General features: G+C 41.9%; 1 protein-coding gene across 2 annotated transcripts in view; it reads left to right on the plus strand.

The window, feature by feature from the left end:
* Positions 1–18,114, plus strand: part of CNTNAP2 (contactin associated protein 2) — a 1,934,648-nt gene extending 1,916,534 nt beyond the window's left edge. For both annotated transcript variants that reach the window (XM_081283562.1, XM_081283563.1), the window contains 2 exons: positions 9,881–9,961; positions 13,230–18,114. In XM_081283562.1, coding sequence (XP_081139688.1) covers positions 9,881–9,961; positions 13,230–13,429 — 281 coding nt within the window. In that variant the 3' untranslated portion in view covers positions 13,430–18,114. The remainder of the gene's footprint in view (positions 1–9,880; positions 9,962–13,229) is intronic.
* The last annotated feature ends 646 nt before the right edge of the window (positions 18,115–18,760 follow it).

Here is an 18,760-nt window from a genome sequence, read left to right on the forward strand (position 1 = left end):
CAATGGTGTGATCTACCTGCCTGAGCGGTAGAGCTACCTAGGGAGCTTTGTAGAAATCCTGCTAGCTGGTTTCCATCCCCAGAGATTCTTGCTCAAAAGTGTACAGAGAGTAGCACAGTCAGGTCTAAAGTTCAGTGGCCCTTGCTGAGTTAGAGCTTTTTCCAGCTTTCCCCCCAGTGCTGGGGATGGAACTGAGGACCTCACACGTGCTAGTCAGGGGCTCTACCCCTGAGCTGCATGCCCAGCCCTCCTAATGAAACATTTGAATTTAAACATAAAGAATTCCACTTGTTTATTCTGATCTATTTTACTATCTCCTTTTCCCACCCTTTAACTGTGATACGGAAGTCTAGAATGGTGCATAACTTGCATACATGGAGGTAAAAATCCCTGGTGTTTCTAGAATGGTGTATAATTTGCATACATGAAGGTGAAATCACTACTGCTAAACACACATCTCTTTTTTTTCCATTTTTCTCCCCCCCCCCCCCCGCTCCAATATGGACTAAATCATCCTCAAGGCCGCTAGAGCCAATTAAATATTTTTTCACACTTTGTTGACATGAGGAGAAGAAAAGCTGTGACAGAGCCGTGGCTTGTGTTAGGAGCTTATCATATTATCTTTGTAACAACATGAGCCAGCACCAGGGGATCCGTTTGTAGGGAAGCACTGGGCAGCTTAATAACCAAGGAGAGTTTGTTTTACCAGCTCCTCTAATGACCATTAGCCCTTCCACAGACCAACAAGCAAAGACATTTGTCTTCTGAGGTCTACAGTTAATTCGAGAAGAAAATAGTTCAAACGGTAATGGAAATATATTGAGCATGGAGCTTTTATATTCACTTTCTGAAGTCAGCTGTCTTAGAAATAAGAGGCATTGTCTTGGGATTGGGGTGCTAATGCAGCTAAAAAGAGTATTTCAAAACCAAGGGCCCAGAGGGGCATTGATAAAAGACTTAATATATGTGCAGAATTAATTTTTAAAAGCGCTTTAGGTTTGCTCACTCCCCTTCCCCCGTAGACCACTCGGTGGAGCAGGGTCTGCCCGCGTCTGCCATCTGGGCCTGCTCCACTGTGTTCTCAGCACCCTTCTCCTCCAGGTACCAGTTTCTGGAAACTTAGGAATAAAAAGGGCCAGTTTCACATTCTGATGAAACAGCAGCTGTCATGCAGACATCCCATAAATATGGGCAGAGCCTGTCCAAAGAGAAGGAGCATGTTAGGCACCCCAAGCTGGACGCTGCAGCCTCTACAATGGAGAGGCAGGGGCTTCAGCAGAAGATCAAGCCTTTTTTAAAATGCATTTTATTCTTCACTCTACTCCTTTAAAAGACATATGATGGTGACAAAAGCCAACCGGTAGCATCCAGCCATTTCCAGGAGAGCCATCTATAAATTGTGGTCTTTGAATTGATTAGGAACCTGCACAGAGGGGCAATAGAAGGACCCTCCTCCTCGCCTGATTCCCAAAATGATGGCATGTGCCTGTCGGTTCCCACAGTGATGGAACTCATCTCCTAATCAGGTCTCAGATGACAGAAAAGTGGTTCTTCTCAAGTTCCCACGTCATAAATCCCAGATGTCCAAAGCTTCTCTAATACTTGCCCCATGGGTGTCTCTTAGCAGAATCCTGAAGAGGACTGACCCAGGGTCTCCTGAAGACTCCCATCTGAGAGCCATGCCAAGGGTAAAGGATATCAGGGAATTCCTTAAAATGTCCATTTGTGGTTCCTCACTATGACCAGTTGCTTTCCCCCTGCTTCTATCAGTATTTTCTCAACCACCTTCTTGGAAACTGAGGCCATTTATATGATTCTGCCAATTCTGGCCTACACAGCTTTGCTGATAAGGGAAACCACAGATTGTCTTAGCTGAGACTCTCGTAGAACAGGTGTGCCCACCAGGCCTGGTGAACATCCAGATCCCTGGCCAGCATTTCATAAAGCCATGGTCAGTCACTCTGGTGCACTGGGATATTTAACACACCATAATATGCCTTTTCCACCCCAATTTGGCATGCTCCCTCGCTGCACCACCCCGTACCCAGGCAAGAATCAGCAAGGAAACAAGAATGCTTTTCAGAAACCAAATCCATAAACTCCAGAAAAACAATGATGCAGGATTGTTAATAATTTATTTGTCTCATTTATGCCTTTGAATGCATCGAGAACCTGAGTTCCACTGTCCAGATATTTTGCACTTGCTTTAGAAAACCACCTTGTATTTTTGTTTTGAACCAGGGAAGGTGTTCACAGACATACATAAGATGACTGTTTATCAAACTCCTTACCCATTTAGCTTTAAACTCATCTTAATGTGGATTAGTAATAGACTTTCACCCTTACATGAAAGACTACAGTCAGAAGCTAAAGCAGTATTCCCATTCAAACTTTCACAACACTGAAAAGAAATAGAGCTGAAGGAAATGGAACCGTAGGGCATTCTGGCATCCAGATCATTAAAAGCAAAAATGACTCATCCAAGAAGAACAAAAAGACAAGATTCACAGAAGGAATTATTTCCATTCCCTCTCAGGCACCACATTAAATTAAAATACATGCACACAAAGAACAGCTGGAGATAGGAACCACCAAGGGTCTCAATTAAAGTTCTATGATTCAAAGGGAGCTAGGTATTCAAGCACTCAGGGAGTCTATTAGAAATACAGACCCCCAGGCCCCACCCAGACCAGCTCAGTCAGAATCTGCATTTTAAAGAGATCCCTGTGATTTGCATGCGCCTGCTTGTTTGAAAGTTCTGAACCAGAGCGCTTTCAAATCAATTTGCTTTCCCCCAAGATACATCAGAAAAGGCCTAACGAGGCATAGTAACTTTCCCAAGGCCAAGGAACACCAGGCAACAGGGGCAAAGACTCATCCTGAAAGGAATTATTTGCTGTCCTCCCCACCGCCCCCCACCCCTGTCCTCTAGTGTGGTCCAAAACCCACAGAGCAGGAGAAATAGCGTCTTCCTAGATGGGGTCTGAATGGTAATTCCCAAATTTATCACATCCCCCCCAGATTTGGAATGTCTTCATTCCCACACTCCTGTTAAGGTCCACAGGAATTTAGAAACACCCCAAGGCAGACAGGGACAGAAGTGACAACCAACCTCCAACAAGAGGAGCATGCTAGTGTCAGTAAGGGCAGCCCTGCACCATGCAGCCACCCCGTGGCCCATGCTCTGGGGTTCCTATCTCCATGTGCAAGATGTCCAAGAGCTACAGGAAAATGCCAAAATGAGAAATCCAATGACGTCTCCAGGTCCTGGTGACTCCAGCACCTGCCAGCCACGGGGCTTTGAGTTAGTCACTCTCTGTTCTGGTTTTCACCTGCTCCAATACAGAAAGAGGTGCAATCTGTCAACGCTAGCAGTAACAATCGATCATCTGCAAGTGCCCATCACATTATCCAGCAATAACTTTGACGATTGATTTATAAATAATTATAACCAAACATGAAAGAATGAACAATCTGCCCACCTGAGAAATAGCAAGACCTATTTGTCTAATATGAAAATAGATACTGTCTATCTTATCTTGGTTTATTTTCCGAAACACAAAGTCTGTGTGTCTATCAATAAAGAGCTATATCCAATTAAAATACCTGATTATAGTTAATCTGACAGAAGAATGCAATGTCACCCTTGTCTGGGCACAGCAGTAAATCTTTTTTTTTTTTTTTTTTTTTTGAAAGGCAATTAAGAAGAGTCAGAATTTCACTGAGAAACAGATGCCAGGAGGAAAGATTACAAAACGGATTGCTCTTTCAGTCCTTTTCACATAAAAGCTAGTATTCTCTAAATAATTATGACAAGTAGCAAATGGTGACAAGTTCATTTAGGCTGTCTTATTTCACTCAATTAACCTCTTTTGGTCACTGGATCTTAGACAATCACACCAGTGGCTGCCATTCCTCTCTCATTTAAGAAGCTGGTTGATGTCTGGCTTTTTAAATTCTCAAGTTAGAAGTCAAAGATGCAAAATTCCTTACCCCTTGACATAGGAAATTCTGGTAGCTAGCTTTCTTGAGAAGCTGAAGTGAAGGATAAAGATATCAAATGACATCAGGCCACACAGGTGGTTCAGCCTACGTAAAAACCTGCTGATGCTGAGAAACCTCTCCCCCCCAAAGCAGGGTCAGCAGTATCTCTTTAAAATAAAAGAATGTTTCTTGTACCTTCTGCATCTTAGTGGATAGCCATTTGTTTTCCTATTTCTGAAATATCTGTCAATAGTGAATGGCCACACAAATTAATTGAGAAAAAAAAATCATTTTCTGCCATATAACTCAGATTTGAAAAGAGAAAATGAAAATGAAAGAAAGAAGCTGAGAAGAATAAGGGGGTAGATTCATCATCCAGCCTGCCCTGCTGCAAAACTAATATTGCAATTTAAATTAAATTACAATTAATAGCAGCAGTTGTGTTGAAGTGCTTCAAATTATCACTTTTGATGCTAAAGCACCAGTGGTTTCCATGGAGATCTCTTCTCTAGGAGATGTCAGATCCCATCTAATTGTTTCGTCTCTGATATGTGACAACCTGAAGCTTTTAGTGCCTTTCATTTGAGGAGGTTTTTATGGTAGATAATCTCAATTTATTTTTATGTGCACTTAAATGTGTTTTATTTGCAATTGGTTTCTGAGCCTAAAGTCTACAATTTTCTGTATTTTGAAACTTAGTAAATAAGAACAACAACTGCTGAAATTATCTTCTGTAGTAAAAAACGCTTTACTCCATCCTTCCTCCCACCCTTTCACAAGGATCAACAAGAAATTGGAAGCTAAAGAATTCAAATCTCTTTTTAATATTCTGATCTTAAAAAGGCCTTTTAAGATGTTTCTAGTACTCAAGCGCCTGCCTTGAAAGCTCTTTGATTAATTTCTCACATTCTATAAATGCCATCCAAATTTATATTCTGACAATGCTGTTTGAAAGCACAATTAGCACTATTCCTGCTCCTGTTCTAGCCGTAGTATTGTGCTTCTGTTATGATAATAACCCCACAGGGGTTCAGATGAAACTGACGTTCCTCCTCTTCCACCACATTGGTTCTGAATTCTTAGACTGGCACACAGCTCAACCGATGCTGCCATCATGTGGAATGTTCTCCCACTCAGCAGCTGAAAGACAGGTGCAGTCAGAAGCTTACTGATGTCAAAAGGCTTTTGTCTGCCTCCATATTCACCCCATGCACAGCAGGAAAACAACCTGGCTTAGCAGATTTCCTTGACTATGCAACTATGCTGATTATTGCATAGAGACAGTGTAGACAGCAACCTGGAAAAAGAGGCATCTCCTGATGCCTCTTTATATATATATATATATATATATATATATATATATATATATATATTATGATTTAGAGACAGGGTCTCACTGAGTTGCTTAGCGCTTTGCTTTTGCTGAAGCTGGCTTTGAACTCGCAATCCTCCTGCCTCAGCCTCCCAAGCCTCTGGGATCACAGGTGTGAACCACCATTCCCGGCTCAATGTTAACTTACTTTTGGTGCTCCACAATAAAAGGAAAATGATGGGGCTGGGGATGGGTCTCAATGGTAGAGAACTTGCCTAACATGCATAAGGCCCTGGGTTCAAAGCCCAGCGACATGCAATCAATAAATAAAATAAAAGGAAGATGCTTCTAGGTGAAGTCCACCGTAACAAACCTCTTGATATTTTGCCATTCTTACAACATTTTGCTTTGAGAATTGTTCCACGGTCACAGAACCTTAGGTGTAGACTGGGCCCTAGAGGGCGGGATGGGCGAGGAAACTACAGCCCAAGCAATGACTCTCTTCAGATATTCTTAGAATTTCGAGTCCTGTCACTCAGCACATATAAACTACCTGTGTGGTAACTTGGGGTCTCTGCTGGAGTTTGGAGCTTGTCCCTTGCCTTGGAGAGTCCTGGTGTGTCAGCTGCTGAGAGAAGGACACCACACTGGGCCCTACCCAGCACACAGCAAAGGACGTGTAGCAAGACTGCCCTCCTGCTTTTGTGATAAGGCCTTTTGAGAATGTAGTAGAAGGAAGAGCAAAACAACTTTAGAAGAGGGATCCAACAGTCATATATTCTATTCTTTGGAGGGAAAGAAAGAAGGCTCTTTCTCACCTACTTTCAATTCATAACCGTCCTACTCTATCTGTGTGATTATGAGGAACAACTTGCACTAGACTTGCTCTCACAAAGTAGGCTTGGTTGTTACTTCTTGGGTTTTTTGCAACCTGGAAATGGAGGAAGGGAAAGGGGGAAATGTGCCAGTGGTGAGCTCTCTGATTGTTTCACACGTGCAAGACAGAGACAGTGAAAAAGAACATCTGTGTGTTAAATGTGACCATGTCTAAATATGTCTGGGGACCTATAACATATTTGCCTTCTCTGGGTGAGAAGGGTAGCAATGCCTCTGTGGGTGGGCTCTGAAGCCTCAGCCAGGCTGTTCACTAAGCCTGCTCCTGGGAGCAGAATCTCCCATCAATTCCTCCAAAATTGTGCCTGCTGGCCTGTGCTGGGTAGAGAAGGAGAAGAAAGCCAATCCTTGGGAGATGCAAAGGGAACATGGTCTGTGGCCATGATGATCAGATGAACAAGGACATGAGCAAGGGAAATATGCAGAAATACACACACTTCTGTTAGAAATTAAGTCAATGCTGGGAGGGTGCCCTGCTTGGTGTTGGTGGTTGGTTATCATCATTTGGTTCCACTGGGCAATCCAGAAAAAGAGTGTGTCGAATACCATCTGTGCTTACAGGATGCAAGTCGGGTCCTAATATAGTTAATATCCATCTAGTCTACTTTGAATTAACATTCTAAATTCAGACCTATTCGCTATGTTTCTCAAAATATATATTCCTTAATGCTCCAATACCCTAAAATTCCTTAGTTCTCCAGCAAATGGTGGCGGGGTGGGGGACATGGAAGTTAGCAGAACAGAGCGTGTGCCATAAACGAACTTTGTCATCCATCTCAGCCGTATTTCTTGGCCACCATTTTTCTCTACATGCATTCCCAAGAGGCTCTTGGTAACCCAGGGGAAAGGACAGTTACAATGAAATATATCTATCAAAATAGCAATTGCTCTGCTTGCCAGAATAAAGTAGCTTTGCCTCAAGGGACTAAGCATTCCCATGCATTAAGACAACCAGGCTTAAGTTATAAATAAAGCCATGAAAACAGGGATGCTCCTGGAAAAAAAAAAAAAACACACAACAGAATTCTGCCTTTGAATTTCATAAAGGTTTTCTTTCGACCTGAGGGTTTTCCCTTAATGGTTTTCTAACAATTACCAAAGTCTAGTGGACAAAGAATCATTAATATCTTTTCTGTACCCAACATGTTCATTTCCTTTGTCGGGAAGAATAAGAATGCTGGCTTGTTTTAAGATTTTAGTTGAGAGTAGGAAGCTCACTTTTTAAATTGCACTTGCATGGAGGGTGATTATTGGAGAGGCTACACAAATGTTTACCCACACTTAATGGACTGATGGTAATTATACAAGTCAATGAACATCCATTTAGCTCCCGCTAGTACATTATTATTCATTGAAACTGCAAACATCATTAAGGTTGGCCCCTGCCTTTAGCAGGACATCTACCCAGTAAGGAGTGATAAGAATGAAGATTATAGCCATCAAAGAGGGTCAGCCACTTAATCTGAGGTGGCTGAGGATGCATTTAGGAAAGAGGTAAAATCTGATGGACAAAGAGAGGAAAGGTAGACCAGGTGTCCATCATCTGGGTAAGTAAAGACACACTGGCCTGAAGCATCGGGATCTGTTAACCCAGAATATTGAGTGGGAAAAATGGCCCCTCGGGGAAGAGCCAGGAGAGAAATGCAGCCCATGGAGGCCCCCTCCCCCCTGCCATGGAGTTCAGTCCCCTCACAATCCTGTCCTCTAGCTATTGTCACTCTCCTGGAGTCATCTCAGGTCACCTCTGCCACTATTTCCATACTTTCCACCATTGTTTATATACATCAAGGGAACTGAACTGGGGAGAGGCCACCAATGTCTCTAAATATCTATGTTTTTCTGAAGTTTAGGGCCAAGGAGGCAAGATGGGTTTTGGAGCAGAGAGAAGCCATGCTATGGTTTGTGGGTTGTGTTATCTGAGGCAGAAAAGCAAATCGTTTCATGGTGTCATGAATATCATATTATAGAATAAAAACCACCATGGCATTTCTGTAACCATACCTAAAATATTTTGAAGGTTCATGTTGGAAGGCTCATGTCCACCTGTACAAGGTCAAGAGCCTTCTGAGATAATATGGACTATATACACCTAGGAAAGAATAATTTTCCTGGAAAGAATATCCAATCTAAAAGAGAAAGGGCTCAGTCACACTTGCTGGTGGAATCTGAAGTCTCCCTCTTTGGTTGCCACGTTTCCAGGGACCAGGAGGAGAAGGGGCCTACCCACTTTGTTTCTTTATCTTGGAGGTTCTTGGAAGTCTCTAGCCAGGAATAAATTAGCCTTAGAAAACTAAGTTAATCATAACAACTACCTATATTATTGGTGTATACACACTATATTACACCAAACATCTACTTTTAAAATATTTTTTTGCACTAATTTGGTGCCGTCCAGCAACCATAGGTCTGCCTGAGAACAAGGTGGTTGTTTCTGTTTGGCTCAGGGAAACGCTGCCTTCGATGGAAGAATTAACTTCCCAAACTGAAATCCCACAATGCAGAGTAGTTTTTGAAGTTGAATTTGCTTGTATGAATTATAATAGACGCTCCACTGACCTACAGAAATACTTCAGGATCTATTTGCTTTTGGGGTTCTTGAAATTTGTTTTATCTTAGAGAAACATTTCAATTTAACAAAATGGTTTCTTGGTTTTTGTAACAGAGAAATAGAAAATTGATTCAGCCATTAATATTCTAAAAAAGAGAAGAATATTAATTCTTCTTTTATGAAAATTTGCCCCTTTACAAATTCATGAAGTGTATGGTGTCTTATTAGACCCATGTAAAATATTAGTTTAAGAAAGTTATTACATTTCAAGCAGATGCTGTAAAAAGCTCATCTACCTTTCCAATTGTGTCTGGCATCAAAGTGGACGGGAAACAGATTTCAGGCAAACATAAGAAAACATAGTCAGCCTTCCATGCCTGAGGTTTCTGCAGCTGCAGGCTCAGCCAACGCAGACTGAAAGCATTTTTTAAAATTGCATCTGCACTGCCAGGCACAACAGTGCACTGTAATCCCAGCAGCCCCGGAGGGTGGGGCAGGAGGATTGTGTGTTCAGAGCCAACCTCAGAAACTTAGCAAGGCCTTAAGCAACTCAGCAAGACCCTGTCTCTAAAGAAAATATTTTTAAAGGGCTGGGATGTGGCTCAGTGATTAAGTGCCTCTGGGTTCAACCCCTGGTACCCGCCACCAAAATAAAAAACACACCTGCGTTTTCTTGCCATTTTTCCCTTGCATAACAGTATTACATAAACAGCTGTTTGCATAGCATTAAACTGTGTTAGGGACTATAAGTCATTTAGAGATTACTAAAATCATACTAAAGGATTATGAAGGTCATATACAACGGAGTACATGAGGGACTAGAACAGCCATGAATCTGGTACCGTAGGGGTCGAGGGGTCCTGCAACCAGCCCCTGGAGGATCTAGAATTCTCTAGTATTCCTCCAATGAGCCAGTGTTTACCTAGGCCTGTGCAAAGAAGAACAGCAAGAACAGGGGTGGGGATTTCTTGGATTCTTTCAGGAGGAAAAAAAAAAAAAGATGGGGCCATCTGAAATGGAGATTTCATTTGGGAAAGTAAGAGATGTCAAAAAGTCATATAAAGAAATAGCTATCCAACTATTTGGGATTAATGGTATACTTGACTCTTACACTTACTTGACTCTTCTTTTCTCTCTTACAGCGAGTGCTGATTTCCCATATAATCCAGGACAAGGACAAGCTATAAGAAATGGAGTCAACAGAAACTCAGCTATCATTGGAGGTGGGTGACCGAGAACAGGTGTCTGTGTGCCTATTCCCCTGTGGAGAGCAATGATTCTCAATAAAATAGTAGCCCAGGAAGAGGGAGGAAGAATTTTCTAGATTTTTATATCATTCATTTGTCATTTAAATATGACATAAAGTTATGAAATAAGATTGAGAAATGGTGATAAATATAACTCAGCTACTTTTTAATGCTGGATTGTAAAAATGAGAATGTTAGGGTGAGCCAGACAGAATCAGAGGACTTAGGTAAGCAGCAATGACAATACCCAGGACATTTCTTTAGTCCCTTCTCCTTTCACTCTTCACCCTCTCACATTCCAAATGTTCCAGAACAGCTCACTAGAAAAATGGGAAGGAATTCACCATTTGACTTCAGGTATCTTAACAAAAACTTTGAAAAATCCAACACCCCGAGTACATGAAATATTCCAGTCTGTCTTCTAACCATGGGCAGCTGCTGAGTCACTGACTCCCCCAGCACAGGCCCTCGGGCTTGGATCAGCATTGAGAGCTCATAAGGTGCCACTGTCTGCTTCTCTCCCTGCTGCTCCTGATTCCTGCCTCTCTGAGTACAGCCAACGACGTAAGCATATCAGGGACTTTAAACCCAGCCAGTTTCTTCCCAAGGGAAGAGAGTAGACCGCTTTAAGAAACATATACAACCATGAAATTAAAATTTATTCAAAAAGGTGCTCACATCACATTGTCCAAAGCTCAGGAACAATGTCATCAAAGTCCCCATCCTGATTGTTTTTTGCTCTTTGGCTTTTTTATCATCTACTTAATTAAAGCGTAATGTTCACCTGTCAGTGCAGCAGTGAGATGGCTTGTGACCACTGGGAACACTCACATCCACCAGCACAGCAGCAGAACATCCCACCCTCCTGAGCAGACCTCACTGCCCTGTGTGCACACGCCACCCTCCCTTCCCCACTCCCAGCCCAGGCAACCTCTGGTTTGCCGTTTGTCACCATAGATGAGTTTTTTCTCCCTTAGCACTCCATAACTGGAATCTGAGAACATGTAATGTTTCATGCCTTTCTTTGTTCAACTGGCATAATGTTTTTGAGATCTACCCACATTGCTGGGTCTATCAATTGTTCATTTATTTTTCTTGCCAAGTTGTGTTCCATCAAATGGATATAACATAATTTGTTTTATCCACTTACCTGCTGATCACTTGTTGGTTTGTTTCCAGACCTGGGCTATGATGAATAAAGCTGCCATGAATGTTCTTTGCACAAGTCTTAAGGGAACATAGGTTTTCATTTCTCTTTGGTAATTCCTAGCCCTTCGATCACTGGATATTATGGAGAGTGGATATTTAACTTCATAAAAACAGCCAGTGCTAGCTTTCCACTGAAGGCAAGAACAACTTAGAGGAGGAAAGATTTATTTGGGGCTCACAGTTTCAGAGGTTCAGTTCATGATCACCCGACTCCATTGGTCTGGGCCTGAGGTGAGGCAGAACATCATGGCAGAGTGAATCTGCTTACCTCGTGGTAACCAGGAAGCAGAGATAGAGAGTTTGAGAAGCCAAGGACAAAATATATAATTCCCCAGGCACACCCCCAGTGACCCATTTCATCCAGTCATGCCCAACCTGCCTACAGTTATCATTCAGTCCATTTAAATTATTAATCCATCAAATGGGTTAATCCACTGATGAGGCTACAGCTCTCATAGTCTAATCATTTCACCTTCTACATTAATACAGGAGCTATGGAGGGACACCTCCAAACCATGACACTGCCATATAGTTTTCCAGTGTGACTGAACCATTTAACAGTCCCACAATCAGTATCTGAGAGCTCAAGTGGCTCCACAATCTTGCCAACTCTTGGTATTGTCAATCCTCTTATCCATCCACTCTTGTGGATGAGTCGTTGTGTCTCTGTGCTTTTAAGTGCACCTCTATCTGATCACTTCTGTTGAGCATCTTTTCATGAGCCTGTCGCCATGTGTAAATCTTTCATGAAGTGTCTGTTAAAATCTTTCTCCATTTTTTTTAATTAGATTGGCTGACTTCTATTGACTTATAAGTGGTCTTTTTATATCCTGGATACAAGTTCCTGGTCAGACATAGGTATTATAAATATTTCCTCCCAATCTGCAGCTTGTTAAACTTGGTGTTGTTCAGGTGTTGCAGATTCTTACTGGTTTTAATTGTTCTATTGATTACAAACGGATGAGTGTTGGCATCTCCAGCCGTAATGGTGGATTGTCTCATGCTCCCTCCCGTCTTCAGTCTTCATTTCACTCACTGTAGAGTTCTCTCAGGCATGCACGCAGTTGAAGTCATGTTTCTTGGATAACTGACTTGTCATTATCAAATGCTCTTTGTTCTTTTGAATAACCTTATCTGTTCTCGTGTTAGTGTAGCTACTCCACTTTGTCACTGTAGGTGTCTGCTCAGGTCCTTATCTGCTACCTCCATTGTCTCTGTCATTTCTGTATCTCCTCCTGATTGACTGATTTTTCTCCTGGTTGAGTGATGTTTTCCCACCTTTTCATTTTTTCTTTGCTTGCTTAGTAATTTTCTATTGGGTGCTAACATTGTTAACATTACACTAAGTTTGGGGGTTTATTATCTTAGTGTAATGAATTTCGAGGTTTGTTTGGGCAGGCAATTCAGTTTTAGGCAGCTTGATTTCAAAGTCCATTTCAAAGGTTTTTAAGGGGAAATTCTGAGTCTCCTCTACTGAAGGCTATTTCAGCAAAACATCTTCATAATCTATAGAAAATGCTCTGGTCATTCAGTGGTGTCCCTCCACTGTGCCTGGTGGAGACATGAGCATCTCCAGCCCTGTTTGGCCTATCGCTCCTGAGTCACTATTCAGCCACAGATCCAGAGACTTCTGTGCAGACCACAGAGCTCTTGCTATGCAGAACACATCCTCTCTCCCCTCCCATCCATTAGGGGGAACACTGTGTTTTTCTCATACAACCCCTCCCTACACAGATGTCCAGAAATTACTACCAGCCAGAAAACTAGGAAAAGCATAAAAAAAAATCATCTTTGGGGCTCTGTGTTCTCAGGCACCACCTGTTGTCCAGGGTATGAAAGCTGACGCTTCCTATGATTTGTCGACTATCCTTGTCACTTTGGGTTGCCTTGGTTGTTCCTGTTACCCACCTGTGGCCCCAAACGAGCCACGTTTCCCTTCTGTCATCGTCATGGAGATTGCTGTTTGAGAGTCTGCTGTATGTGGGAGAGGGCAGCGAGATGTGCTTAACCTCTGGTCCCTCTCCCGCCTCCACAGGGGTCATTGCCGTGGTGATTTTCACCATCCTCTGCACCTTGGTCTTCCTCATCCGGTACATGTTCCGTCACAAGGGTACCTACCACACCAACGAAGCCAAGGGAGCCGAGTCCGCGGAGAGTGCCGATGCTGCCATCATGAACAACGATCCCAATTTCACAGAGACCATTGATGAGAGCAAAAAGGAATGGCTCATTTGAGGGGTGGCAATTTGGCCATGGGATAGGGAGGGGGGACTTGTAGAGAGAAGGGAAAGGGACAAGAGCACCCCGCTTCATACTCCTGAGCACATCCTTAAAATATCAGCACAAGTTGGGGAAGGCAAGCGACAGAATATTCTTGAGACTGAGCACTATAAAAATACTTTTTAATATTTCTTTATAGCTGAGTTCCCCCTTCCGTATCAAAACAAAATAATACAGAAAATGCTTTTAGAGTTTAAGCAATGGTTGAATTTGTAGGTAATATCTGTCTTATTTTGTGCGTGTTTAGAGGTGTTCTAAAATCCCGTGGTAACAGGGCAAGTTTTTTACATTTTTAAGAGCCCTTAGAATGTGGATATTTTTTCCTGAGAAAAAAAAAAACTGAATTACATCCATCCATATGGCCTCCAACATCCTCTTCCTTTTGCATAGAGTCAACTTTTAATGGGCTGTCGTAGTAACTAGTTTGTGTTCATATAATATTTCTTTTTGTGTCCTGTAAATTGGAAAAGGGAAGAAAAGGGCAAAGAGAACCAGTTTTCCAGTTTTCAGAGACCTCACTCTCTGCCACTTCTCTGAGGGCTCCAGCCCACACAGGCGGCTGGAAGAAAGATGGATGTGATCAACACAACCCGAGAGAGCGAGGAAGAACAGGGAAAGGCGTGCACCTTGGGTCGTTGGTTTGATTTTTCATTGAATTCTATGAGATAATACTGTCCCATGTATGTAGTCTTAGATCTACTCAATATCTGTAACTATCAGCTACAATACTGTGGTGACCACCTGTTACAAAAGATCTTTCTTGTTTTACCTGCAGCACATTATATATGTAGACACACCTCAGTGGGGAATTAGAGCCAGATCGTATGATTTGTTTGCTCTGTTTTTCTTTTATAGTTGTAGCAAAAGTATGGACACTTCCTATCGAATGCATATATTAGGTTGCTTTTCTTACTTTGCTTTAAATCTCAAGTTTTTAAACTCCTGTGATAAAATCCTAGCAGATAGAGCCCTCTGAATGACACAACACAATAAAGCCAAGTTATTATTGCTGTTACTCTGGAATCGTGTGGGAAACACTGCCATATTTTTAATCAACTGCACCACGTGTTACTCCATCCAAAATAGACACACTGCCATGATTCAGAGCTCTTCTATGACGGACACATTTGAAGCTCAAGTTCATTACAAGCCTGGTTGCTTCTCTGAGAATGGATATGTCAAATCTATCACACCTCTTAGCTTAACTTATCCCAACAAATAGCTCATTGATTTTCTTTGAAATAATAGACTTCATGTAAACAGATGGGATAATGCTTCCTGTTGCAGTACCCAAAACAGAATTTAATATATTTATTTCTTTAAAAAGATTATGCAAAAGTTATTTCTAGAATGATTACCATTCAAGCCTCTTGTACTTAATAAGCTCTTCTTAAAAAAATTTATAGACCCCGACATTTTGAAAAATTACTTATGCTCACTCTTTCCTGCTCCTCCATGAAGGAGCCTAAGGTGAGGTTATTTCCCATGGTCTGGCTCAGTAAAATGGAGATTCTAGTTGGTTAGATTCTGTAGGCCCAACTTATTAAAGGACATGAATTGACTGAATCATGGAAAACCTTGTTCAGAGCTGCCAACAACACATTATGCAAGTAGTGACCCAATCCAAAGGAGACAGTGGACCAGTCCATTCCCCTGAGAGCCAAGGTAACGGGACAAAAGGGAGTCAATCTTGAGGCCCTTTCATGGCTTTTTGTTGACCTCAGACAAACACTTAAATTTCAGGAAGGCTTGATCGGTCCTCTATAAAATACATTGAAAATGGAAAAGTATTTAATCCGACTAAATATTAAAGCAATACAGCATTGACAAATGACATACTGAAAGCAAAGGCCATTTTATTTCACCAAGATGACTACCATTAAGGTTTCCTTTATGGATTCTCATATGGAAAAACAAATCTTAAACATTATGATTTAAAATTGCTTCTGATTTTTAAACCTATTTTAAGTATTTCTTTGGCACTTAAAAATAAATTTCCAGGTGGAAATTTATTGTTTCTTGCATTTCCCATAATTATCATATACTTTATGCATCATCTCAGCACTTTTCCTTTCCTCCCCAAATGGTTAGGAGGTAAAAGTCATGAAAATTAGCCCCTGGTATTAAAATGTTCTCACCCTTTCTTTCTCTTTCCTGTCTTCTTTCCTCTTTCTGCCACAAAAGGTGAAAAATAAGATCCAACCCTTCTCTCACCAAATTTGCAAACCTAGGACACTGAATGACTGCAAGAGTCAGGTATTCTCCCACATTCCCATCAAATAAGACACAGAGACCACTGGTACATGAAGGTGGATGAGGTTTTGAATCACCAAGTTAACTACCAAACAGGCACTGGAAATCCTTGCCTCTTGTTGGGATTATGGGCTCAACAAAAACACCTAGCTTTGTTGATGAAGGCCTTATCTAGTACATTCTAAATGGCAACTTGTTTACGTGAAGAAAATCAAATAACTTTTCTTCCAATGCCTTCCCTTGACAGCTTAGCACGTGGCAGCCTCGTAGCCATAACATGACCCATACTCAGTGCTGGTCTTACCTGGTCATTCATATTCCAGGTCTCGACGTCTGACATCCGATACACCACTAACCTGGCAAACAGGCTGGTAGGAGCCTCTTCTGTAAGTGATGAGTATACACACACACACACACACACACACACACACACACACACCAAGAGGCTGTTTTAAAGTCTCAGGGAACATTGATGGATGATTTAGGGTTGATGTACAAGAAACATCATCAGCATAGGAAGCAAACATCTTTTGAGAAACCAGGAACAGGGGACTTTGAATGAATGCGACGTTCTCAAAATAGCTTATTCCCTAGAGCTCAAGAAAGTTAGCTCAGGAAGAAGGCACTTGTTTATTGCTGAATTATTCTCTGGCCCTTCTTAACATTTAAGAATGATTTTATTGAAGGGCTGGGAACAAGAATTTAAAGGGCTAGTGTTAGACATTCTCCTGTTGCCCTACATTTGACAAGCAAGCATTCCTTAGCAAAGGAGCAGGAATTCAGAGCCACCAGAGAAAGAGCTGGCCTGGGCCAGAGAGGAGGTCTTACGGTAATTGTTAAACATCTGTTACGCAGCCGCCCAGCGCAGACACGTTGCAGCACTTCAGGAGGAAGCCAACGGTGTGGGTTGTGGAGATGAGAGGCTGAGGCAGTGTCAGAAGAAGCTTCCTTACTTCTGCGACAGGATCTCTTCTTTTCCTCCCTCCACTTGGTCCTCTCCCTCCTCTGCCCATATCACAACCTTGTCACATTCTGAAACCTAACGGCCCCTTTATATCTCACATCTCCAGACAATTCCCACCTGATTTGAAGCACTTCATATTTATTGCCTTTAGCTATCCTGTTAAGCAGTTTTTAAAAGGAAGACCACAATTATTACATTAACTTTAAATTAACCAACCAATAATAGGTCCTAAATTGCTTCTCCCAGTAGAAACACCTGGTCCTGAAATAGGTGAGAAACCAACAATAGTGCACCCAACCATTGGACTAAAAATCAACAAACCCCTGGTGAGAGCAGACCCCGAGAATCAGCCAATAGAGCCCCAATCCTTAATCTCCAAGTCCCTGAACTTCTGTCCCTCTTTGCTCTGTATTTAAGATGGAGCTATTTTACCTACTTCGTAAGCATTTGTGAGATGCCATTGATTCTTAACTATGAAACACTTTGAAATCCAAATATAAAGGCCAAGGCCAACAGAGCTACTGAAGACCAACTTCTTGAGGTTGTAAGTCACATCAAAAGAACCGCGTGGCCATGTCCAGGAATGTGGAAGCTTAGAGGGTGTGCTGTTCAACAGCCAAATTATCAACTGTGTAGACTTCCAGAGAGCCAATGTGTCAACACTGGAAATGCACCACAGCCAAACGCCAAAAAAAAAAGTGGCATTTTTTTGTGCATCAAGCCCTGAGTTCCCACCTGGATGTGGCTGACAGCTCACCTTACCTGCTCATCCCCCGACCCAATGTGGTTAGACTGGCTTTTGAGTAAGTCAATACAAAATACAAAAACAGCATTTTTATGTAACCTGGTGGCTCTGTGCCTACACCACACTTGCCTTGAATGGTAATGTTGGAAATTTTAAAAGTGCGTTTCTTTTACAGAATATTTTTGGCATACAAGTGGTATCTAAACTCATTATCAGTGAAATCTCGCACTGAGGAAAAACTGTCAGAAGGCAATTATGAATGTGTGTTGACAAACGACACATATTCACAGGCTTCTTTTCCAGATGAAAATGTGCTGCAAAAACAGGTCTCCTCAGGCAGTCTGACCATGTCCAAGGCTTGGTGACTTACTGGATGTTCCTGCCGGCTTCTGAGATGGCTGTGAAATATGGCAGTTCCTCCCCAGTAGACCAAGAAACCATTCTTGGTGTTACTGATTCTAAGTTTTGTTTTCTTGATTTTTTTTTAACTTTTTAAGTGAGCATGGTGACTGCAGAGATCAGAGCTGAGAAAAACTGGGCTAAGTATTCTTTCTGTGAAGTCAGTTAGGACTCCATCCCTGTGAAATTACACAAAATTTCACTCTCTACAAGCAACAGCATGTAAACTAGAATGAGAGAAGGAAATTATGTATGTATGCCTATTATTCTTTGTGAATGTCTTTCATTTAACTAAAATTATATTAGCAGCCAGATTGATAAATAAAAAATTCAAAATAGTTTTAATTATCCAAAAAGCGATTCTTTGTGTTTTGTACCACTTGGTTCTTTTGGAAGTGATTTTTAACCTTCAGCACATGTCGGCACCAGGCACTGAAGCAGACTGCTACAGGAATAACCCTCCTGAAATCTCGGGGATGGGCTCCCTCCTCAAGGACAGGTCATACTTGGATACATCCATGGTTAACCTCTTTTTGCCACATATCCCCACCCACTGTGTTTCTTGAAGTAGCTCAATGGATATTGACTTTACAGTTGGGATTAATTTACACACAGCTTGATAAAATGTGGTCAGAGTTAAGTGGTCTCCAGAATCTATTCAGACCATTTGTTGGAGGAGGGGAGTGGCCACTAGCAGTGGGCAAATGGATCCACGCCAGTAATAAAAGGGACTTGGGATGCATCTGGAGAAGCATATCTTTCCAAGTACATTCCATGTGCATTAAGAGCTACGATTGCTCTCACTCTCTGGTCTTCGATTACCATTGGGAAGCCATTTCCTTTTAATCAATTGTCAGTGCACATGTAGATGTCCACCAAGTTAAGTGTGAATTCCAGCTAAAAGCCGACTCCTCTGCTCCCTCAG

The sequence above is a fragment of the Spermophilus citellus genome (genome assembly GCF_964194105.1).
Source record: "Spermophilus citellus genome assembly, chromosome: 3".
Classification (NCBI taxonomy): domain Eukaryota; kingdom Metazoa; phylum Chordata; class Mammalia; order Rodentia; family Sciuridae; genus Spermophilus; species Spermophilus citellus.